Raw genomic sequence first — 26,561 nt, 5'->3', positions numbered from 1 at the left:
ATGTTTGACAGTGGGTATTGTGTGTTCAGGATGATGAGCTGTGTTGCTTTTACGCCAAACATAACGTTTTGCATTGTTGCCAAAAAGTTCAATTTTGGTTTCATCTGACCAGAGCACCTTCTTCCACATGTTTGGTGTGTCTCCCAGGTGGCTTGTGGCAAACTTTAAACAACACTTTTTATGGATATCTTTAAGAAATGGCTTTCTTCTTGCCACTCTTCCATAAAGGCCAGATTTGTGCAATATACGACTGATTGTTGTCCTATGGACAGAGTCTCCCACCTCAGCTGTAGATCTCTGCAGTTCATCCAGAGTGATCATGCGGCTCTTGGCTGCATCTCTGATCAGTCTTCTCCTTGTATGAGCTGAAAGTTTAGAGGGACGGCCAGGTCTTGGTAGATTTGCAGTGGTCTGATATTCCTTCCATTTCAATATTATCGCTTGCACAGTGTTCCTTGGGATGTTTAAAGCTTGGGAAATCTTTTTGTATCCAAATCCGGCTTTAAACTTCTTCACAACAGTATCTCGGACCTGCCTGGTGTGTTCCTTGTTCTTCATGATGCTCTCTGCGCTTTTAACGGACCTCTGAGACTATCACAGTGCAGGTGCATTTATATGGAGACTTGATTACACACAGGTGGATTGTATTTATCATCATTAGTCATTTAGGTCAACATTGGATCATTCAGAGATCCTCACTGAACGTCTGGAGAGAGTTTGCTGCACTGGAAGTAAAGGGGCTGAATAATTTTGCACGCCCAATTTTTCAGTTTTTGATTTGTTAAAAAAGTTTGAAATATCCAATAAATGTCGTTCCACTTCATGATTGTGTCCCACTTGTTGTTGATTCTTCACAAAAAAATACAGTTTTATATCTTTATGTTTGAAGCCTGAAATGTGGCAAAAGGTCGCAAAGTTCAAGGGGGCCGAATACTTTCGCAAGGCACTGTATATCTGGGTGTGTGTGTGCTATATCTGGCGGTGTGTGTGCTATATCTGGGTGTGTGTGTGCTATATCTGGGTGTGTGTGTGCTATATCTGGGTGTGTGTGTGCTATATCTGGGTGTGTGTGTGTGCTATATCTGGGTGTGTGTGTGCTATTTCTGGGTGTGTGTGTGCTATATCTGGGTGTGTATGCTATAGCTGTTTGTATGTGTGCTAAATCTGGGTGAATGTGTGCTATATCTGGGTGTGTATGCTATAGCTGTGTGCATGTGTGCTATATCTGGGTGTGTATGCTATATCTGGGTGTGTGTGTGCTATATCTGGCTGTGTGTGTGCGCTATATCTGGGGGTGTGTGTGCTATATCTGGGTGTGTGTGTGGTATATCTGGGTGTGTGTGTGTGTGCTATATCTGGGGGTGTGTGTGCTATTTCTGGGGGTGGGTGTGCTATATCTGGGTGTGTGTGTGCTATATCTGGGGGTGTTTGTGTGCTATATATGGGGGTGTGTGTGTGCTATATCTGGGGGTGTGTGTGCTATATATGGGTGTGTGTGCTTTATCTGTGTGTGTGTGCTATATCTGTGTGTGTGTGTGTGTGTGCTATATCTGTGTGTGTGTGTGTGTGTGTGTGCTATATCTGTCTGTGTGTGTGTGCTATATCTGTGTGTGTGTGTGTGTGTGTGTGTGTGTGTGTGTGTGTGTGTGTGTGTGTGTGTGTGTGTGTGTGTGTGTGTGTGTGTTATATCTGGGGGTGTGTGTGCTATATCTGGATGTGTCTGTGTGTGCTATATCTGGATGTGTCTGTGTGTGTGTGTGTGTGTGTGTGTGTGTGTGTGTGTGTGTGTGTGTGTGTGTGTGTGTGTGTGTGTGTGTGTGTGTGTGTGTGTGTGTGTGTGTGTGTGTTATATCTGGCTGTGTGTGTGTGCTATATCTGGCTGTGTGTGTGCGCTATATCTGGCTGTGTATGTGCGCTATATCTGTGTGTGTGTGCTATATCTGTGTGTGTGTGTGTGTGTGTGTGTGTGTGTGTGTGTGTGTGTGTGTGTGTGTGTGTGTGTGTGTGTGTGTGTGTGTGTGTGTGTGTGTGTGTGTGTGCTATATCTGGGTGTGTGCGCTATATCTGGGTGTGTGTGTGTGCTATATCTGGGTGTGTGTGTGATATATCTGGGTGTGTGTGTGTGTGCTATATCTGGGTGTGTGTGCTATATCTGGGTGTGTGTGTGTGTGCTATATCTGGGTGTGTGTGCTATATCTGGGTGTGTGTGTGCTATAACTGGGTGTGTGTACATACACATGCGTTAAAGGGGGTTGTGCTTCCTGAAGAGCCCCCCTCTCCATAAGATATTACAAACAGAACGTCTCTGAGAGAAAAGCTTTTGGACTTCTAGCATAATATTGTGGAACAAAAACTGTATGACTAGCTATATCACATTCCAGAAACATTGTCGACTAGACCACTTCTAATGAAAATCATTATGAAAATGAAAATCATCAGTCATCAGTCCATCCTATGCTAGCTTGCTACCGATGGCCTGGCTGGCTGTCTGGATCGCCGTGACCCCCAACCAACCTCTCCACTCTGGACCCTTTTACCCTTTTGATCACTCGACTAAGCATGCCTCTCCTTATTAATGTCAATATGCCTTGTCCATTGCTGTTCTGGTTAGTGTTTATTGGCTTATTTCACTGTTGAGCCTCTAGTCCTGCTCACTATACCTTAATCCAACCTATTAGTTCCACCACCCACACATGCAATGACATCTCCTGGTTTCAATGATGTTTCTAGAGACAATATCTCTCTCTTCATCACTCAATACCTAGGTTTACCTCCACTGTATTCACATCCTACCATACCTTTGTCTGTACATTATACCTTGATGCTATTTTATCGCCCCCAGAAACCTCCTTTTATTCTCTGTTCCAGACGTTCTAGACGACCAATTCTTATTGCTTTCAGCCGCACCCTTATCCTACTCCTCCTCTGTTCCTCTGGCGATGTATAGGTGAATCCAGGCCCTACAGTGCCTTGCTCCACTCCTATTCCCCAGGCGCTCTCTTTTGACGACTTCTGTAACCGTAATAGCCTTGGTTTCATGCATGTTAACATTAGAAGCCTCCTCCCTAAGTTTGTTCTATTCACTGCATTAGCACACTCTGCCAACCCGGATGTTCTAGCTGTGTCTGAATCCTGGCTTAGGAAGACTACCAAAAATTCTGAAATTTTAATTCCAAACTACAACCTTTTCAGACAAGATAGAACTGCCAAAAGGGGGCGGTGTTGCAATCTACTGCAAAGATAGCCTGCAGAGTTCTGTCCTACTATCCAGGTCTGTACCCAAACAATTTGAACTTCTACTTTTAAAAATCCACCTCTCTAAAAACAAGTCTCTCACCGTTGCAGTCTGCTATAGACCACCCTCTGCCCCCAGTTGTGCTCTGGACACCATATGTGAACTGATTGCCCCCCATCTATCTTCAGAGCTCGTGCTGCTAGGCGACCTAAACTGGAACATGCTTAACACCCCAGCCATCCTACAATCTAAACTTGATGCCCTCAATCTCACACAAATTATCAATGAACCTACCAGGTACCTCCCCAAAGCCTTAAACACAGGCACCCTCATAGATATCATCCTAACCAACTTGCCCTCTAAATACACCTCTGCTGTCTTCAACCAAGATCTCAGCGATCACTGCCTCATTGCCCCCACTCATCACTGTAAAACGCTCCCTGAAACACTTCAGCGAGCAGGCCTTTCTAATCGACCTGGCCTGGGTATCCTGGAAGGATATTGATCTCATCCCGTCAGTAGAGGATGCCTGGATATTTTTTTTAAATGCCTTCCTAACTATCTTAAATAAACATGCCCCATTCAAGAAATTTAGAACCAGGAACAGAAATAGCCCTTGGTTCTCCCCAGACCTGACTGCCCTTAATAACCAACACAAAAACATCCTATGGCATTCTGCATTAGCATCGAACAGCCCCCGTGATATGCAGCTGTTCAGGGAAGCTAGAAACCATTATACACAGGCAGTTAGAAAAGCCAAGGCTAGCTTTTTCAAGCAGAAATTTGCTTCCTGCAACACTAACTCAAACAAGTTCTGGGACACTGTAAAGTCCATGGAGAATAAGAACACCTCCTCCCAGCTGCCCACTGCACTGAAGATAGGAAACACTGTCACCACTGATAAATCCACCATAATTGAGAATTTCAATAAGCATTTTTCTACGGCTGGCCATGCTTTCCACCTGGCTACTCCTACCCCAATCAACAGCACTGCACCACCCACAGCAACTCGCCCAAGCCTTCCCCATTTCTCCTTCTCCCAAATCCGTTCAGCTGATGTTCTGAAAGAGCTGCAAAATCTGGACCCCTAAAAATCAGCCGGGCTTGACAATCTGGACCCTTTCTTTCTAAAATTATCTGCCGAAATTGTTGCCACCCCTATTACTAGCCTGTTCAACCTCTCTTTCGTGTCGTCTGAGATCCCCAAAGATTGGAAAGCAGCTGCAGTCATCCCCCTCTTCAAAGGGGGGGACACTCTTGACCCAAACTGCTACAGACCTATATCTATCCTACCATGCCTTTCTAAGGTCTTCGAAAGCCAAGTCAACAAACAGATTACCGACCACAGATTGCATACCTTCTCTGCTATGCAATCTGGTTTCAGAACTGGTCATGGGTGCACCTCAGCCACACTCAAGGTCCTAAACGATATCTTAACCGCCATCGATAAGAAACATTACTGTGCAGCCGTGTTCATTGATCTGGCCAAGGCTTTCGACTCTGTCAATCACCACATCCTCATCGGCAGACTCGACAGCCTTGGTTTCTCAAATGATTGCCTCGCCTGGTTCACCAACTACTTCTCTGATAGAGTTCAGTGTGTCAAATCGGAGGGTCTGCTGTCCGGATCTCTGGAAGTCTCTATGGGGATGCCACAGGGTTCAATTCTTGGACCGACTCTCTTCTCTGTATACATCAATGAGGTCGCTCTTGCTGCTGGTGAGTCTCTGATCCACCTCTACGCAGACGACACCATTCTGTATACTTCTGGCCCTTCTTTGGACACTGTGTTAACAACCCTCCAGGCAAGCTTCAATGCCATACAACTCTCCTTCCGTGGCCTCCAATTGCTCTTAAATACAAGTAAAACTAAATGCATGCTCTTCAACCGATCGCTATGCGCTCCTACCCGCCTGTCCAACATCACTACTCTGGACGGCTCTGATTTAGAATACGTGGACAACTACAAATACTTAGGTGTCTGGTTAGACTGTAAACTCTCCTTCCAGACCCATATCAAATATCTCCAATCCAAAGTTAAATCTAGAATTGGCTTCCTATTTCGCAACACAGCATCCTTCACTCATGCTCCCAAACATACCCTTGTAAAACTGACCATCCTACCAATCCTCGACTTCGGCGATGTCATTTACAAAATAGCCTCCAATACCCTACTCAACAAATTGGATGCAGTCTATCACAGTGCAATCCGTTTTGTCACCAAAGCCCCATATACTACCCACCATTGCGACCTGTACGCTCTCGTTGGCTGGCCCTCGCTTCATACTCGTTGCCAAACCCACTGGCTCCATGTCATCTACAAGACCCTGCTAGGTAAAGTCCCCCCTTATCTCAGCTCGCTGGTCACCATAGCATCTCCCACCTGTAGCACACGCTCCAGGAGGTATATCTCTCTAGTCACCCCCAAAACCAATTCTTTCTTTGGCCGCTTCTCCTTCCAGTTCTCTGCTGCCAATGACTGGAACGAACTACAAAAAGCACTGAAACTGGAAACACTTATCTCCCTCACTAGCTTTAAGCACCAACTGTCAGAGCAGCTCACAGATTACTGCACCTGTACATAGCCCACCTATATTTTAGCCCAAACAACTACCTCTTTCCCTACTGTATTTAATTTATTTATTTTGCTCCTTTGCACCCCATTATTTTTATTTCTACTTTGCACATTCTTCCATTGCAAATCTACCATTCCAGTGTTTTACTTGCGATATTGTATTTACTTTGCCACCATGGCCTTTTTTTGCCTTTACCTCCCTTATCGCACCTCATTTGCTCACATCATATATAGACTTGTTTATACTGTATTATTGACTGTATGTTTGTTTTACTCCATGTGTAACTCTGTGTCGTTGTATGTGTCGAACTGCTTTGCTTTATCATGGCCAGGTCGCAATTGTAAATGAGAACTTGTTCTCAACTTGCCTACCTGGTTAAATAAAGGTGAAATAAAATAAATAAATACATAAATTTAATATTCATGAGTGTGTCATCGAGAAGTTTGGTATTTGTACAACAATGGTGGAGGTTGGAGGAGTGGACACATTTTCATAAGCATACATTCTATAATTGACAACACAGTGAGTTAGTTGAGAGACACTTACCTTGGTACCCATCGTCATGAATGTCTCCGATTGCAGTGATGCACTCTCCACTTACCTTGGTACCCATCGTCATCAATGTCTCCGATTGCAGTGATGCACTCTCCACTCACCTTGGTACCCATCGTCATCAATGTCTCCGATTGCAGTGATGCACTCTCCACTCACCTTGGTACCCATCGTCATCAATGTCTCCGATTGCAGTGATGCACTCTCCACTCACCTTGGTACCCATCGTCATCAATGTCTCCGATTGCAGTGATGCACTCTCCACTTACCTTGGTACCCATCGTCATCAATGTCTCCGATTGCAGTGATGCATTCTCCACTTACCTTGGTACCCATCGTCATCAATGTCTCCGATTGCAGTGATGCACTCTCCACTCACCTTGGTACCCATCGTCATCAATGTCTCCGATTGCAGTGATGCACTCTCCACTCACCTTGGTACCCATCGTCATCAATGTCTCCGATTGCAGTGATGCACTCTCCACTTACCTTGGTACCCATCGTCATCAATGTCTCCGATTGCAGTGATGCACTCTCCACTTACCTTGGTACCCATCGTCATCAATGTCTCCGATTGCAGTGATGCACTCTCCACTTACCTTGGTACCCATCGTCATCAATGTCTCCGATTGCAGTGATGCACTCTCCAAAGTGTGCACTGTAGGCATTATCACCATTTAAGAGTCCTGCTTCCTCCATCACACCCTGCAATTAGAGTCAGACAGGGGTACGGTTATGACGTTACACTGGGGAACGGTTATTATGTGAATCAACCCAAAACTAAAGGGGAACGGTTATTATGTGAATCAACCCATAACTAAAGGGGAACGGTTATTATGTGAATCAACTCATAACTAAAGGGGAACGGTTATTATGTGAATCAACCCATAACTAAAGGGGAACGGTTATTATATGAATCAACCCATAACTAAAGGGGAATGGTTATTATGTGAATCAACCCATAACTCAAGGGGAACGGTTATTATGTGAATCAACCCATAACTCAAGGGGAACGGTTATTATGTGAATCAACCCATAACTAAAGGGGATCGGTTATTATGTGAATCAACCCATAACTAAAGGGGATCGGTTATTATGTGAATCAACCCATAACTAAAGGGGATCGGTTATTATGTGAATCAACACATAACTAAAGGGAAACGGTTATGACATGACACAACCCTTTACTTTAAAGGGTAATGGTTATTATAATATGTTTTTATTTATTTAACTAGGCAAGTCAGTTAAGAACAAATTCATATTTACAATGATGGCCTACACCGGTGAAACCCGGACGATGCTGGGCCAATTGTGCGCCGCCCTATGGGACTCCCAATCATGGACGGTTGTGATACAGCCTGGATTCGAACCAGGGTATCAGTAGTGACATCTCTAGCACTGCGATGCAGTGAATTAGACTACTGCACCACTCGGGAGCCTAACTGAAATATCCATATTTTTCACTAAAAACTCAAATGACCAAACTCACCGTAAGAACCTCAAAGACTAGCTAGTTACAACATTCTAATGATAACTCACCGTAAGAACCTCAAAGACTAGCTAGTTACAACATTCTAATGATAACTCACCATAAGAACCTCAAAGACTAGCTAGTTACAACATCCTAATGATAACTCACCATAAGAACCTCAAAGACTAGCTAGTTACAACATCCTAATGATAACTCACCGTAAGAACCTCAAAGACTAGCTTGTTACAACATCCTAATGATAACTCACCATAAGAACCTCAAAGACTAGCTAGTTACAACATCCTAATGATAACTCACCATAAGAACCTCAAAGACTAGCAAGTTACAACATCCTAATGATAACTCACCGTAAGAACCTCAAAGACTAGCTAGTTACAACATTCTAATGATAACTCACAGTAAGAACCTCAAAGACTAGCTAGTTACAACATTCTAATGATAACTCACCGTAAGAACCTCAAAGACTAGCTAGTTACAACATTCTAATGATAACTCACCATAAGAACCTCAAAGACTAGCTTGTTACAACATCCTAATGATAACTCACCATAAGAACCTCAAAGACTAGCTAGTTACAACATCCTAATGATAACTCACCATAAGAACCTCAAAGACTAGCAAGTTACAACATCCTAATGATAACTCACAAATAGAACAGGACCAAACACAGACAAAGTTAAGCAATCCCCACTTTTAAAGCAAATACTTTTCTTTAAGTTTGTGACATTTGGTTAACCAGCTGGTCTGACATGGACAGATGAACAATCTATGGAGGTCACATAAACTCTTGCTGCACGCTATATGCAGCCATGTTTACTTACGGAGGGCTCGACACAGGTTGACTGGAGGACTAGAATATACTGTTCATTGCACATTTCTCATATTTTTCAGAAATCACATTTACAGAATTCCTAGCTGTAAGATTCCCTCCATGGTCATTCCATTCCGAATATCCTACAACTTCTGAACAACATGGGCCATTTCAGAAAGTTCATAACATTTTCGAACCCTATTCCCGTTCAAGCCAGATCTTCCCACTCACGTTGCCTTTGCTGAGGTAGACAGAGACCTGTCCCTCGTCCCGTAGCGTGCTGTACATGGGCGCTCCAACCAGAAGGTCCGACAGGCCGTCCCTGTTCAGGTCAACTCCACATAATGAGGAGCCAAAGTAAGAGCCCATCTGGAAAATAAACAAGCACAGCCACACAGACAGACAGCATTGGGTCAGACATCACATCAGTGAAAATGCATGACTTTGTGTTCATCTTTTATATAATGTATAAAGCTATAGATGGACGTAGCACTGGTTAGTGGTTTCTTAAACTAACCCAGCACTGGTCAGATCACATAGTCAAGGACTGCTTTTCAACTAAAAATTAGTAATGGTGTTGATCTAGTATAATGTTGTATCTGTCATGTGAATTACGTGTGTATTTATTAGCCACAACTGAAGTTCCCACTGGGAAAAATATTCTCCTCTCCTATATTCATTGCCTAGGAGGTCTGCTTTTCTGCATGCCATCAAGATAGACATGCACTTTAGTTTCATCATCCTCTGCCTCCACAATCTGACTAGATTTATTTGCCCTTTCATGTCTCAACCAACATTAACAGAATATTTACAAAACATATCTTTATCGACCAAGATATACTTGTTATTTACGCTTAAAACCATGTGAATTGCCCTCCCTAGCTGTGTGGTTCCTGGCCAGACGAAGGATGTGTTCCAAATGGCATGTCGTTCCCTATATAGTGTACTACTTTTGACCAAAGCCCATGGGCTGTTGTTTGGAATGCAGCCCACAGCCTCCTTCCCTCCCATTAGCTAACCACTGCTGCTCTCTAAACATTACATAGACAGCATAAACAGTGTGGTGGTCCTGAGAAAACAAAGAACTATTAGCCTGCCATGTTTCAGCTACACCAGCTGAACTAGCAGCCTGCCATGCTTCATCTACACCTGCTATGAACTAGCATCCTGCCATGCTTAATCTACACCTGCTATGAACTAGCAGCCTACCATGCTTCTTCTACAACAACTTTGAACTAGCAGCCTACCATGCTTCTTCTACAACAGCTTTGAACTAGCAGCCTACCATGCTATGAACTAGCAGCCTGCCATGCTTAATCTACACCTGCTATGAACTAGCAGCCTACCATGCTTCTTCTACAACAGCGTTGAACTAGCAGCCTACCATGCTATGAACTAGCAGCCTGCCATGCTTAATCTACACCTGCTATGAACTAGCAGCCTGCCATGCTTCATCTACACCTGCTATGAACTAGCAACCTGCCATGCTTCATCTACATCAGCTATGAACTAGCAGCCTGCCATACTATGAACTAGCAACCTGCCATGCTTCATCTACATCAGCTATGAACTAGCAGCCTGCCATACTATGAACTAGCAACCTGCCATGCTTCTTCTACAACAGCTTTGAACTAGCAGCCTGCCATACTATGAACTAGCAGCCTGCCATGCTTCATCTACATCAGCTATGAACTAGCAGGCTGCCATGCTTCATCTACATCAGCTATGAACTAGCAGCCTGCCATGCTTCATCTACATCAGCTATGAACTAGCAGCCTGCCATGCTTCATCTACATCAGCTATGAACTAGCAGCCTGCCATACTATGAACTAGCAACCTGCCATGCGTCATCTACATCAGCTATGAACTAGCAGCCTGCCATATTATGAACTAGCAACCTGCCATGCTTCTTCTACAACAGCTTTGAACTAGCAGCCTGCCATACTATGAACTAGCAACCTGCCATGCTTCTTCTACAACAGCTTTGAACTAGCAGCCTGCCATACTATGAACTAGCAACCTGCCATGCTTCATCTACGCCTGCTATGAACTAGCATCCTGCCATGCTTGATCTACACCTGCTATGAACTAGCAGCCTACCATGCTTCTTCTACAACAGCTTTGAACTAGCAGCCTGCCATACTATGAAATAGCAGCCTGCCATGCTTAATCTACATCAGCTATGAACTAGCAGGCTGCCATGCTTCATCTACATCAGCTATGAACTAGCAGCCTGCCATGCTTCATCTACATCAGCTATGAACTAGCAGCCTGCCATGCTTAATCTACATCAGCTATGAACTAGCAGCCTGCCATGCTTCATCTACATCAGCTATGAACTAGCAGCCTGCCATGCTTCATCTACATCAGCTATGAACTAGCAGCCTGCCATGTTTCATCTACATCAGCTATGAACTAGCAGCCTGCCATGCTTCATCTACATCAGCGTGTGTCCATTATCACTCAAGTGTAGCCCTATGTTATTTCTGATAACAAAGAATGCTAACAGATGCTTGAAGTGAACGGTAGTTCTTTGTTGCTCAGTTGGTAAAGCATGGTGCTTGTAATGCCAAGGTAGTGGGTTAGATTCCCGGGACCACCCATCTGTAAAATGTATTATGCATGACGAAGTCACTTTGGGTAAAATTGTCTGCTAAATGGCATATATTAAGAGTGATTACTACCGACACACTGGTAAATAAACAACAATATGTCACTTATGTAGTAATGGTTAAAAGGCATATTAGCTAACTGTGAACCTTCAGACACATACCATTGTCCCTGAGGCTTGAAAGATCTTCACCAAAGACACACCATTGATTCTGAAAATGTAAACCTGGAGGGAAAGGAGTCAACAGCGTTAAAATACTGGTACGTTTCAGGTACACAGGGCAAGTATGTACGTTAGAGGTACACAGTACAGGTATGTACATAACAGGTACTCAGTACAGGTATGTACATAACAGGTACACAGTACAGGTATGCACATTACAGGTACACAGTACAGGTATGCACATTACAGGTACACAGTACAGGTATGCACATTACAGGTACACAGTACAGGTATGCACGTTACAGGTACACAGTACAGGTATGCACGTTACAGGTACACAGTACAGGTATGCACGTTACAGGTACACAGTACAGGTATGCACGTTACAGGTACACAGTACAGGTATGTACGTTACAGGTACACAGTACAGGTATGCACATTACAGGTACACAGTACATGTATGCACATTACAGGTACACAGTACAGGTATGTACGTTACAGGTACACAGTACAGGTATGTACGTTACAGGTACACAGTACAGGTATGCACATTACAGGTACACAGTACAGGTAAGCACATTACAGGTGCACATTACAGGTACACAGTACAGGTATGTACGTTACAGGTACACAGTACAGGTATGTACGTTACAGGTACACAGTACAGGTATGTACGTTACAGGTACACAGTACAGGTATGCACATTACAGGTACACAGTACAGGTATGTACGTTACAGGTACACAGTACAGGTATGCACATTACAGGTACACAGTACAGGTATGCACATTACAGGTACACAGTACAGGTATGCACATTACAGGTACACAGTACAGGTATGCACATTACAGGTACACAGTACAGGTATGTACGTTACAGGTACTCAGTACAGGTATGTACGTTACAGGTACTCAGTACAGGTATGTACGTTACAGGTACTAAGTACAGGTATGTACGTTACAGGTACTCAGGACAGGTATGTACGTTACAGGTACTCAGGACAGGTATGTACATTACAGGTACTCAGTACAGGTATGTACGTTACAGGTACTCAGTACAGGTATGTACGTTACAGGTACACAGGACAGGTATGTACGTTACAGGTACTCAGTACAGGTATGTACGTTACAGGTACTCAGTACAGGTATGTACGTTACAGGTACTCATTACAGGTATGTACGTTACAGGTACTCAGTACAGGTATGTACGTTACAGGTACTCAGTACAGGTATGTACGTTACAGGTACACAGGACAGGTATGTACGTTACAGGTACTCAGTACAGGTATGTACGTTACAGGTACTCAGTACAGGTATGTACGTTACAGGTACTCAGTACAGGTATGTACGTTACAGGTACACAGGACAGGTATGTACGTTACAGGTACTCAGTACAGGTATGTACGTTACAGGTACACAGGACAGGTATGTACGTTACAGGTACTCAGTACAGGTATGTACGTTACAGGTACTCAGTACAGGTATGTACGTTACAGGTACTCAGTACAGGTATGTACGTTACAGGTACACAGGACAGGTATGTACGTTACAGGTACTCAGTACAGGTATGTACGTTACAGGTACTCAGTACAGGTATGTACGTTACAGGTACACAGGACAGGTAGGTACGTTACAGGTACTCAGTACAGGTATGTACGTTACAGGTACACAGGACAGGTATGTACGTTACAGGTACACAGGACAGGTATGTACATTACAGGTACTCAGTACAGGTATGTATGTTACAGGTACACAGGACAGGTATTTACATTACAGGTACTCAGTACAGGTATGTATGTTACAGGTACACAGGACAGGTATGTACATTACAGGTACTCAGTACAGGTATGTATGTTACAGGTACACAGGACAGGTATGTACATTACAGGTACTCAGTACAGGTATGTATGTTACAGGTACACAGGACAGGTATGTACCACACCAATGCAATAACACAACAAAGGTGTAACATTCCAGTACATACTTTCCCCTCTCCACTGTGTTGTGGAGCTCCTGCAGCCACATCTATGATGTTAGGAGAGGAGAAGTGTCCAGTAGTCACGGCATAGCCTGTAAAGTGTTGGTCAAACCGACAGTTAAAGTTGGTCAAACAGACAGACAGACTTAGTCAAATGTAATAATTCGCTGTTGCTCTTTGGTAGTATATGCCGTGTTACTGTAAAGCCTTACTTGTCAAACGGTTGATGTAAAAAAAAAAGCTGTATATGAATGTGATTGATTGAGTAAACTAATCAAAGACAGGATACATACCTAGATAACTGTATCTGTGTGAGTCAATGTCTTCTTTGTTGGGGTTGTAGAAGGTGTTGGAGGTCAGGTTGTAGACCTTAACTGTTCCTGTCCAGTAGTATGATCCTGGAGCTCCCATCACCACCAGCTCCTGATATGACCACAAACACACCATATTGACTCCCTGTCTCTCACAAAGTCGACCCAACGAAGTCACAATACATCAGAAAGATAGACAGAGAGTAGACTGTTCAGCAATTAACTTAAGTGAAAATACTGGATCACACTTTAATGGATTGGCAAGACTTCACATTTGTATTTGTATATATTATGGATCTCCATTAGCTGCACTCTTCCTGAGGTCCAGCAAAATTATGGCAGCTTATACAATTTTAAAACATTACAATAAATTCACAGATTTCGCAACACACTGTGTGCCCTCAGGCCCCTACTCCACCACTACCACATATCTACAGTACTAAATCCATGTGTATGTATAGCGTGTGTGTGTGTGTGTGTTCACAGTCCCTGCTGTTCCATAAGGTGTTTATTATCTGTTTTTTAAATCAAATTTTACTGCTTGCATCAGTTACTTGATGTGGAATAGAGTTCCATGTAATCATGGCTCTATGTAGTACTGTGTGAAAAAATGTTTAACTTTATTTTACTAGGCAAGTCAGTTAAGAACTAATTCTTATTTTCAATGATGGCCTAGGAACAGTGGGTTACCTGCCTGTTCAGGGGCAGAACGACAGATTTGTACCTTGTCAGCTTGGGGATTTGAACTTGCAACCTTTCGGTTACCAGTCCAACGCTCTAACCACTAGGCTACCCTGCCGCCCCTTGGGAACTGTGAAGAGACCTCGGAGCTGTGTTCCAGTAGTTCAAATCAAATCAAATTTTATTTGTCACATACACATGGTTAGCAGATGTTAATGCGAGTGTTGCGAAATGCTTGTGCTTCTAGTTCCGACAATGCAGTAATAACCAACAAGTAATCTAACTAACAATTCCAAAACTACTGTCTTATACACACAAGTGTAAGGGGATAAAGAATATGTACATAAAGATATATGAATGAGTGATGGTACAGAGCAAAATAGGCAAGATAAAGTAGATGGTATCGAGTACAGTATATACATATGAGATGATTAAAAGCAGTGGTTCGCGCATTCAGTTTCACACGAATGCTGCCATCAATCCACGGTTTCTGGTTTGGGAATGTTTTAATCATTGCTATGGGAAGGACATCTTCATGGCACGTTCTAATGAACTCGCACACCGAATCAGCGTATTCGTCAATATTGTTGCCTGATGCAATACGAAACATATCCCAGTCCACGTGATGGAAGCAGTCTTGGAGTGTGGAATCAGATTGGTCGAACCAGCGTTGGACAGGCCTCAGCGTGGGAGCTTCTTGTTTTAGTTTCTGTCTGTTGGCAGGGATCAACAAAATGGAGTCGTGGTCAGCTTTTCCGAAAGGAGGGCGGGGCAAGGCCTTATATGCGTCGCGGAAGTTAGAATAGCAATGATCCAGGGTTTTGCCAGCCCTGGTTGCGCAATCGATATGCTGATACAATTTAGGGAGTCTTGTTTTCAGATTAGCAGGGTAGCCTAGTGGTTAGAGCATTGGACTCGTAACCAAAAGGTTGTGAGTTCAAACCCCGAGCTGACAAGGTACAAATCTGTCGATCTGCCCCTGAACAGGCAAGTAACCCACTGTTCCCAGGCCGTCATTGAAAATAAGAATTTGTTCTTAACTGACTTGCCTGGTTAAATAAAGGTAAAACAAAAAAAAAAATCCCCAGCTACAATGAATGCAGCCTCAGGATGTATAGATTCCAGTTTGCTAAGAGTCAAATAAAGTTCGTTCAGAGCTATCGATGTGTCCACTTGGGGGGGAATATATACGGCTGTGATTATAATCGAAGAGAATTCCCTTGGTAGATAATGCGGTCGACATTTGATTGTGAGGAATTCTAAAATCAGGTGAACAGAAGGACTTGAGTTCCTGTATGTTTTTGTGATCACACCACGTCTCGTTAGCCATAAGGCATACGCCCCCGCCCCTCTTCTTACCAGAAAGATGTTTGTTTCTGTCGGCGCGATGCGTGGAGAAACCAGCTGGCTGCACCGACTCCAATAGCGTCTCTCCAGTGAGCCATGTCTCCGTGAAGCAAAGAACGTTACAGTCTCTGATGTCCCTCTGGAATGCTACCCTTGCTCGGATTTCATCAACCTTGTTGTCAAGAGACTGGACATTGGCGAGAAGTATACTAGGGAGTGGTGCACGATGTGCCCGTCTCCGGAGTCTGACCAGAAGACCGCTTCGTTTCCCTCTTTTACGAAGTCGTTTTTTTTGGTCGCCGGCTGGGATCCATTCCGTTGTCCTGGGTGAAAGGCAGAACACAGGATCCGCTTCGCGAAAGTCATATTCTTGGTCGTACTGATGGTGAGTTGACGCTGCTCTTATATTCAGTCTTCTCGACTGTATGTAATGAAACCTAAGATGACCTGGGGTACTAATGTAAGAAATAACATGTAAAAAAAAAACTGCATAGTTTCCTAGGAACGCGAAGCGAGGCGGCCATCTCTGTCGGCGCCGGAAGTTGAAATAGTTTAGACAGACAGCTCAGTGCATTCAACATTTCAATACCTATTACAAATAAAAGTAGTAACATAGTCAATCTCTCCTCCACTTTCAGCCAGGAGAGATTGACATGCATATTATTAATATTAGCTCTCTGTGTACATCCAAGGGCCAGCCGTGCTACTCTGTTCTGAACCAATTGCAATTTTTCTAAGTCCTTTTTTGTGGCCCTTGACCACACAACTGAACAGTAGTCAAGGTGCGACAAAACTAGGGCCTGTAGGACCTGCCTTGTTGATAGTGTTGTTAAGAAGGCAGAGCAGTGCTTTATTATGGACAGACTTCTCCCCATCTTAGCTACTACTGCATCAATATATTTTGATCATGACAGTTTACAATCTAGTGTTACTCCAAGCAGTTTAGTCATATCAACTTGTTCAATTTACACATTATTTATTACAAGATATAGTTGAGGTTTAGGTTTTAGTGAGTGTTTTGTTCCAAATACAATGTTTTTAGTTTTAGAAATACTGCAGCTCTTTGTTGAGTGTTGACTCATTTCAGTCAATGTAGTGTTGAGTCATTCACATACATAGAAACTCTGGCTTTACTCAAATGTCGTTAGTAAAACATTTAAAAAGCAAGGGGCCTAAACAGCTACCCTGGGGAATTCCTGATTCTCACTGGATAATATTTGATAGACTTCCATTAAAGAACACCCTCTGTGTTCTGTTAGACAAGTAACTCTTTATCCACATTACAGGCGCAAAGCCATAACACATCCATTTTTCCAGCAGCAGACTATTATCGATAATGTCAAAAGCTGCACTGAAGTCTAACAAGACAGCCCCCACAATCATTTTATCATCAATTTGTGTAAGTGCCGTGCTTGTTGAATGTCCTTCTCTATAAGCATGCTGAAATTCTTTTGTCAATTGGTTTACTGTAAAATAGCACTGGTCAAATACACTTTTTTCCAGAAGTTTACTAAGGGTTGGTAACAGGCTGATTGGTCAGCTATTTGAGCCAATAAAGGGGGCTTTACTATTCTTGGGTAGCGGAATGACTTTAGCTTCCCTCCAGGCCTGAGGGAACACACTCTCTCGTAGGCTTAAATTGAAGATGTGGCAAATAGGAGTGTTTAGTTTTAGTTTAGTTTATTAATTCAACCATTTTAAAAAACAAGCACACATAAAACTCGAAAAAACCATACATGCACATGAATAAAATCATTGAGGATAACACACAATAAAGTCTGGGACTTATTTCCATTGTGGATATATTGTCTGCTATTATCCTCAGTAATTTTCCATCTAGATTGTCAGACCCCGGTGGCTTGTCATTGTTGATAGACAACAATAATGTTTTTCACCTCTTCCACACTGACTTTACAGAATTCAAAAGTAATTCTTGTCTTTCATGATTTGGTCCAATATACCTGGATGTGTATTGTCAGCATTTGTTGCTGGCATGTCATCCCTAAGTTTGCTTATCTTGCCAATGAAAAAGTCATTACAGTAGTTTGCAATATCAGTGGGCTTTGTGAAAAATGAGCCATCTGATTCAATGAATGGAGCCAAGTTGGCTTTCTTTCCCCAAAATGTATATTTAAGGTGCCCCAAAGCTTTTTACTATCATTCTTTATATAATTTATCTTTGTTGCATAGTGTAGTTTAATTTTATTTTCATTTAGTTTAGTCACATGATTTATACATTTGCAGTACGTTTGCCAATCAGTCGGGCTGCCATACCTTATTTGCCATACCTTTTGGCTCATCCCTCTCAACCATACAATTTTTAAATTCCCCATCAATCCAAGGGGATTGAACCAATTTTACAATAATTTTCTTAATGGGTGCGTGCTTATTGGAAACAGGAATAAGTAGTTTCATAAAAGCATCAAGTGCAGCGTCTGGTTGCTCCTCATTACACACCACAGACCAGGGCGCACTACTGTTAGACACGTCTTTAAATCACTCCAACAAAGTACAGACTCAGTACAAAGAGCATGGATGTATCACAAATGGCCCCCTATTCCCTATATAGTGCACCAATTTTGACCAGAGAGCTATGGGCCCTGGTCAGTAGCGACTATATATGAAATATGGAGTCATTTTGGAGGCAGCCCATGTGGTCAAGTGCTAAACCATGTGAGCCTAACCACACTCCAGGTTAGGAGATGTTAACACACTACTGTAACTTAGTAACTCACTGTGAGCATGTGAGCCTAACCACACTCCAGTATTTAATTATCTGAAGAAAACACGTCTTGTGCAAATAGTCTGGAAAAATCAGACTGAGGAAAAGGAAGTGTGAATGGAAGAACGTAGGGTTTGACTGATAGCCACGTTTCTGCAGTTAAGGCAAAATATGTTTTGATTTCCTTCTGACCCTATCCCTTTATAGGGGAGGAAAAGGCAAGGCCTAGAGCGTAACAGCGAGGTCAAGTCTGGTAAAGTCTGGTGAATTTCACCCAATATTTTGGAGAAACAACAGGCAGACCGTGTGATTACCTTTATCCAGAGCTGATGTTGAAGACTGCTGAGAGCCCAGCCTTGAAAACAAAGCCTAAACAGACGAAAAGCAGCTTCACAACAGTTTGACTGCCGTCTGTAGGTGCGTCTGGATGTGTTATAGTGCGTCTGGATGTGTTATAGTGCGTCTGGATGTGTTATAGTGCGTCTGGATGTGTTATAGTGCGTCTGGATGTGTTATAGTGCGTCTGGATGTGTTATAGTGCGTCTGGATGTGTTATAGTGCGTCTGGATGTGTTAGTGCGTCTGGATGTGTTAGTGCGTCTGGTGCGTCCGGTGTGCGTCTGGTGTGTCCAGTGTGTGGAGTGGTGTGCGTGTCTGGTGTGTGTGTGTGCATCCGGTGTGCGTCTGGTGTGTCCAGTGTTCGTCTGGTGGCTCCGGTGCTCGTCTGGTGGCTCCGGTGTTCGTCTGGTGGCTCCGGTGTTCGTCTGGTGGCTCCGGTGTTCGTCTGGTGGCTCCGGTGTTCGTCCGGTGCGTCCGGTGTGCGTCCGGTGTGCAACCGGTGTGCGTCCGGTGTGCGTCTGGTGTGCGTCCGGTGTGCGTCTGGTGTGTCCGGTGTATGTCTGGTGTGTCCGATGTATGTCTGGTGTGTCCGGTGTGTGTCTGGTGTGTGGTGTGCATCTGGTGTGCGTGTGGTGTGTGTCTGGTGTGCGTGTCCATCTGGTGTGTCTGTTGTGTGTCTGGTGTGTGTGGTATGCGTCTGGTGTGCGTCTGGTCAGTCTGTGTGTGTGGTGTGCAATCTGGTGTGTGTGTGGTGTGCGTCTGGTGTGTGTGGTGTGTGGAGTGTGTCTGGTGTGTGTGGTGTGTGGAGTGTGTCTGGTGTGTGTGTGTGTGTGTGCGCGCGCGCATCTGGTGTGTGTGGTATGCGTCTGGTGTGTGTGGTATGCGTCTGGTGTGTGTCTGGTATGCGTCTGGTGTGTGTCTGGTATGCGTCTGGTGTGTGTCTGGTATGCGTCTGGTGTGTGTCTGGTATGCGTCTGGTGTGTGTCTGGTATGCGTCTGGTGTGTGTCTGGTATGCGTCTGGTGTGTGTCTGGTATGCGTCTGGTGTGTGTCTGGTATGCGTCTGGTGTGTGTCTGGTATGTGTCTGGTATGCGTCTGGTGTGTGTCTGGTATGCGTCTGGTGTGTGTCTGGTATGCGTCTGGTGTGTGTCTGGTATGCGTCTGGTGTGTGTCTGGTATGTGTCTGGTATGCGTCTGGTGTGTGTCTGGTATGCGTCTGGTGTGTGTCTGGTATGCGTCTGGTGTGTGTCTGGTATGCGTCTGGTGTGTGTCTGGTATGCGTCTGGTGTGTGTCTGGTATGTGTCTGGTATGTGTCTGGTGTGTGTCTGGTGTGTGTCTGGTGTATGGTTGTGTCTGGTGTGTGTTTGTGTCTGGTGTGTGTGCGTCTGGTGTGTGCGTGGTGTGTCCGGTGTGTGTCTGTTGTGTGGTGTGCGTCTGGCGTGGTGTGTGTCTGGTGTGTGTGTGTGTGCACGTCTGTCTGGTGTGTGTGTGTGTGTGCATGTGTTTGGTATGCGTCTGGTGTGTGTCTGGTGTACGTCTGGTGTGCGTGTCTGGTGTACGTCTGGTGTACGTCTGGTGCGCGCGCGCGCGTTTGTGTATGTTTGTCTGGTGTGTGATGTTTGTCTGGTGTGTGATGTTTGTCTGGTGTGTGATGTTTGTCTGGTGTGTGTGTGTGTGTGTGTGTCTGGTGTGTGTGTGTGTGTGTGTGTCTGGTGTGTGTCTGGTGTGTGTGTGTGTGTCTGGTGTGGTGTGTGTGTGTGCTCATGTGTTTTCTCTACCATTAAAAGGTATCCCAGACTGAAAGAGCAGCCTGAGATAACAGCAAGACAAACAGAGCAGTACCACATGTATTAGAGGAAGAGAAGAGATGAACATGGAGAATGCACTGCCACTGACCTCAGTAAAAACGCCTGCTATCCCCGCTTGGCACGAGCCGTGCTCCTCCCCATACTTCTGCTTATAGTCTGCAAAGAAAAAAACAAACCACAAATGACTTTGCTGTGTACCTGAGCCAGCATTTATACTCCACTTCTCCCTGCATTCCATATGGAGCTAGTCAAAGTCTTCAGCGCAGGCCAAGTAAAAATCTGGAAACTGGGGGAAGAAAGTTTGGTTACGTCCCACATGGCACCTTATTCCCTGTATAGTGCACTACTTTTGACCAGGGCCGTATGGGATCCCCATGGGCCCTGATCAAAAGTAGTGCACTATATAGGGGATAGGGTTCCAATTGGAATGCATTAAAACTGCAGAGTCTGCAGAGTCTGCCTCTACGGGGTGGGGGAGGAGAACTCTGCCTCTACGGGGTGGGGGAGGAGAACTCTGCCTCTACGGGGTGGGGGAGGAGAACTCTGCCTCTACGGGGTGGGGGAGGAGAACTCTGCCTCTACGGGGTGGGGGAGGAGAACTCTGCCTCTACGGGGTGGGGGAGGAGAACTCTGCCTCTACGGGGTGGGGGAGGAGAACTCTGCCTCTACGGGGTGGGGGAGGAGAACTCTGCCTCTACGGGGTGGGGAGGAGAACTCTGCCTCTACGGGGTGGGGAGGAGAACTCTGCCTCTACGGGGTGGGGAGGAGAACTCTGCCTCTCAGGTGGGGGGGCATATGTGGTTTATGTGTGTGTTTCTGTGTCAGTGTGTGTGTGTGTTTCTGTGTCAGTGTGTGTGTGTGTTTCTGTGTGTTTGTGTGTGTTTCTGTGTCAGTGTGTGTGTGTTTCTGTGTCAGTGTGTGTGTGTGTGTGTGTGTGTGTGTGTGTGTGTGTGTGTGTGTGTGTGTGTGTGTGTGTGTGTGTGTGTGTGTGTGTGTGTGTGTGTGTGTGTGTGTGTGTGTGTGTGTGTGTGTGTGTCAGTGCGTGTGCCTAGTTGCTTGGCAGGAGTTGCTCCGTGCGATTGGCGGCAAGTGCAGAAAGGAAGACACTAAAAAAGCTCCTTTGAAAGAGGAACTCACTTGGCTGAATCAAAACAAATAATTTCATTAAATCATGTGTCTTAGTCCCAAATGGCACATCATTCCCTATATAGTGCACTACTTTTGATCTCGGCCCATAGTCAAAAGTAGTGCACCATGGGTGCCATTTGGGACGTAGGTCATGAAACTTGTATAGGAAATGCTTTTCTATAGATCCTTTTTCAAACCACCTTCATTGTGTTAGAATGTACAAGGCCTATACATTACTTGGAGGGCAGAGAAACCTGACAGTGGACCAATTTAATAAACAGATTTTTACTTTATTTAATTAGGCAAATCAGTTAAGAACAAATTCTTATTTACAATAACGGCCTAGAAACAGTGGGTTGTTGCCTTGTTCAGAGGCAGAACAACAGATTTGTACCTTGTCAGCTCGGGGATTCGATATAGCAGCCTTTTGGTTACTGGCCCAACGCTCTAACCACTAGGCTTCCTGCTGCCCCAGTAAGAAGGTAATCATCAGAATCTGTATCTCTCCTAACATGGTAAGACAGGGTGGTCCCAGGCTGTAGCCCTCCTAACATGGTAAGACAGGGTGGTCCCAGACAGTAGCCCTCCTAACATGGTAAGACAGGGTGGTCCCAGACAGTAGCCCTCCTAACATGGTAAGACAGGGTGGTCCCAGACAGTAGCCCTCCTAACATGGTAAGACAGGGTGGTCCCAGGCTGTAGCCCTCCTAACATGGTAAGACAGGGTGGTCCCAGGCTGTAGCCCTCCTAACATGGTAAGACAGGGTGGTCCCAGGCAGTAGCCCTCCTAACATGGTAAGACAGGGTGGTCCCAGGCTGTAGCCCTCCTAACATGGTAAAACAGGGTGGTCCCAGGCTGTAGCCCTCCTAACATGGTAAGACAGGGTGGTCCCAGACAGTAGCCCTCCTAACATGGTAAGACAGGGTGGTCCCAGGCTGTAGCCCTCCTAACATGGTAAGACAGGGTGGTCCCAGGCTGTAGCCCTCCTAACATGGTAAGACAGGGTGGTCCCAGGCTGTAGCCCTCCTAACATGGTAAGACAGGGTGGTCCCAGGCTGTAGCCCTCCTAACATGGTAAAACAGGGTGTAGCCCTCGTAACATGGTCCCAGGCTGTAGCCCTCCTAACATGGTCCCAGGCTGTAGCCCTCGTAACATGGTCCCAGGCTGTAGCCCTCGTAACATGGTCCCAGGCTGTAGCCCTCGTAACATGGTCCCAGGCTGTAGCCCTCGTAACATGGTCCCAGGCTGTAGCCCTCGTAACATGGTCCCAGGCTGTAGCCCTCGTAACATGGTCCCAGGCTGTAGCCCTCGTAACATGGTCCCAGGCTGTAGCCCTCGTAACATGGTCCCAGGCTGTAGCCCTCGTAACATGGTCCCAGGCTGTAGCCCTCGTAACATGGTCCCAGGCTGTAGCCCTCGTAACATGGTCCCAGGCTGTAGCCCTCGTAACATGGTCCCAGGCTGTAGCCCTCGTAACATGGTCACAGGCTGTAGCCCTCGTAACATGGTCCCAGGCTGTAGCCCTGCTACAGGTGAGTAGGTAATGCATGCTCTACAGCCGATAGTATTGTATCTGGGGCCATATTCACAAAGAGTCTCAGAGTAGGAGTGCTGATCTAGGATCAGTTCTGCCTTTTAGATAATAATGAATATCCAAGATTAACACTCCTACCACTCCTACCCTGAGACGCTATTTGAAAATGGGCCCCAGTAAAAAATGGGCCTCTCCCTACCAGGACGTCATTGTAAATATGAATATTGTTCCTGATTCGACTGGTTACATTTTTTAAATAAATTAATAAATTCACCATTCAAATATTCTTAAACGCATTGAAAAACAACAGACCAATAGTGTTTTCAAAACAGCTTCCTAAAGAAAACATTTGCAAGGGAATCAAGGGTGAAATTAGGGGGTAGATATTGGAGGGGACAAATAATTGCATTTCCTGCAAATCTACATAGTTTGACATGACTTATTATGCCTCTCTTAAGGGGTATATGGATGGATGGGTATTTTCAAACGTGGAAAACAGTTAACTTCCTGAATTTCAACACATTTGAAAAATGTACTGTTTTATAATGCTATTCTACACATTGTCATGAGTCAGACATATTTTTGCAGTTTTAAAGCACATTTTCTGCAATTTTACACATTTTCCCATGGGACAGAGATAAATATTTGCTTGTTTAAAATCTCATCTCATGCTATTCTTAACATTTTGCCATGAGGATGAGATAATGGTGTAGTTTTAAAGTAAACAGTTAGGGGAATATCTCACTTTTAAAAGTTCATATTCTGTTAACTCATACCCCCAAATAATGCTATTGACTCATCCTATACTCGTATGTAGCCAAAGCATAAATTGGGGGGGGAAACTATTCAAAAACCCCATCTCAAACAGAACATTTAAAAAATGCTATTTCCTCATAGACAATGGTGTCATCCTCCTGAGGTACAGTGCCTTGCGAAAGTATTCGGCCCCCTTGAACTTTGCGACCTTTGCCACATTTCAGGCTTCAAACATAAAGATATAAAACTGTGTTTTTTTGTGAAGAATCAACAACAAGTGGGACACAATCATGAAGTGGAATGACATTTATTGGATATTTCAAACGTTTTTAACAAATCAAAAACTGAAAATTTAGGGGGGGGTAAAATTATTCAGCCCCTTTACTTTCAGTGCAGCAAACTCTCTCCAGAAATTCAGTGAGGATCTCTGAATGATCCAATGTTGACCTAAATGACTAATGATGATAAATACAATCCACCTGTGTGTAGTCAAGTCTCCGTATAAATGCACCTGCACTGTGATAGTCTCAGAGGTCCGTTAAAAGAGCAGAGAGCATCATGAAGAACAAGGAACACACCAGGCAGGTCCGAGATACTGTTGTGAAGAAGTTTAAAGCCGGATTTGGATACAAAAAGATTTCCCAAGCTTTAAACATCCCAAGGAGCACTGTGCAAGCGATAATATTTAAATGGAAGGAGTGTCAGACCACTGCAAATCTACCAAGACCTGGCCGTCCCTCTAAACTGTCAGCTCATACAAGGAGAAGACTGATCAGAGATGCAGCCAAGAGGCCCATGATCACTCTGGATGAACTGCAGAGATCTACAGCTGAGGTGGGAGACTCTGTCCATTGGACAACAATCAGCCGTATATTGCACAAATCTGGCCTTTATGGAAGAGTGGCAAGAAGAAAGACATTTCTTAAAGATATCCATAAAAAGTGTCATTTAAAGTTTGCCACAAGCCACACCAAACATGTGGAAGAAGATGCTCTGGTCAGATGAAACCAAAATTGAACTTTTTGGCAACAATGCAAAACATTATGTTTGGCGTAAAAGCAACACAGCTCATCACCCTGAACACACCATCCCCACTGTCAAACATGGTGGTGGCAGCATCATGGTTTGGGCCTGCTTTTCTTCAGCAGGGACAGGGAAGATGGTTAAAATTGATGGGAAGATGGATGGAGCCAAATACAGGACCATTCTGGAAGAAAACCTGATGGAGTCTGCAAAAGACCTGAGACTGGGACGGAGATTTGTCTTCCAACAAGACAATGATCCAAAACATAAAGCAAAATCTACAATGGAATGGTTCAAAAATAAACATATCCAGGTGTTAGAATGGCCAAGTCAAAGTCCAGACCTGAATCCAATCGAGAATCTGTGGAAAGAACTGAAAACTGCTGTTCACAAATGCTCTCCATCCAACCTCACTGAGCTCGAGCTGTTTTGCAAGGAGGAATGGGAAAGAATTTCAGTCTCTCGATGTGCAAAACTGATAGAGACATACCCCAAGCGACTTACAGCTGTAATCGCAGCAAAAGGTGGCGCTACAAAGTATTAACTTAAGGGGGCTGAATAATTTTGCACGCCCAATTTTTCAGTTTTTGATTTGTTAAAAAAGTTTGAAATATCCAATAAATGTCGTTCCACTTCATGATTGTGTCCCACTTGTTGTTGATTCTTCACAAAAAAATACAGTTTATATCTTTATGTTTGAAGCCTGAAATGTGGCAAAAGGTTGCAAAGTTCAAGGGGGCCGAATACTTTCGCAAAGCACTGTATACGCCCACACCATTCCAACACAGAAAAGCTGCTTTTTAACATTAATTAAAGGTCATATTTCATAGAAATCTGTCATCACTGGACAGGTACTTTAAAGGTTGATGTTTGTGCAAAAACGCACAAATAACAGCTTGAAACTGTATAACTCGGGGGTGGGCAATTCCAGTCCTCGACGGCCTGATTGGTCTCACAGTTTTGCCCCAGCCCCAGCTAACACACCTGACTCCAATAATCATCTAATCATGATCTTCAGTTTAGAATGCAATCTGATTAAAACAGCTGTGTTTGCTAGGGATGGAGAAAAAGTGTGAGACCAATCAGGCCCTGGAGGAGTGGAGCTGCCCACCCCTGGCATAACTGATCAATGCATCATCATACCAGCCTATTTATTGCTTAAAACCCCCAAATGGATGAATGAGATATTTGGATACAGAAGTGCCATTTCTTACCAATCTCTACAGCTACCATTCAATCCTGTGAAATGACGTCAACACATACTGGAGGAGTTACTGGCTAGCTTCAAATGGCTATGTTCCCCCATCCCCATGGCAATTTAGTCTATGGAGGGAATACACATTCCTACATCTCTACCTCAATTAGCTGGACCTAAACACTAGCTAGGTTTCAATCCAAATTGGCTACAGATTGTCATGCGAATACTCTAAAAACGGCATAAAACAATATATTCCTACCAGAGATGTTTCCATTTAATTGACTTGTTGCAGATAAA

The 26,561-nt window shown here is 44.3% G+C and overlaps 1 protein-coding gene across 1 annotated transcript in view; it reads right to left on the bottom strand.

Moving 5' to 3' along the window:
• LOC135511874 (integrin alpha-9-like) overlaps positions 1 to 26,561 on the bottom strand; it is a 201,312-nt gene that overhangs the window by 151,631 nt on the left and 23,120 nt on the right. Inside the window, 6 exon segments of the mRNA XM_064933377.1 lie at positions 6,963 to 7,068; positions 8,898 to 9,035; positions 11,440 to 11,502; positions 13,422 to 13,507; positions 13,709 to 13,838; positions 20,712 to 20,779. Coding sequence (XP_064789449.1) covers positions 6,963 to 7,068; positions 8,898 to 9,035; positions 11,440 to 11,502; positions 13,422 to 13,507; positions 13,709 to 13,838; positions 20,712 to 20,779 — 591 coding nt within the window.

The sequence above is a fragment of the Oncorhynchus masou genome, chromosome 24 (genome assembly GCF_036934945.1).
Source record: "Oncorhynchus masou masou isolate Uvic2021 chromosome 24, UVic_Omas_1.1, whole genome shotgun sequence".
Lineage (NCBI taxonomy): Eukaryota > Metazoa > Chordata > Actinopteri > Salmoniformes > Salmonidae > Oncorhynchus > Oncorhynchus masou.
Note: the sequence above shows the minus strand (reverse complement) of the source record. Positions and strands in the feature narration are given on the sequence as shown.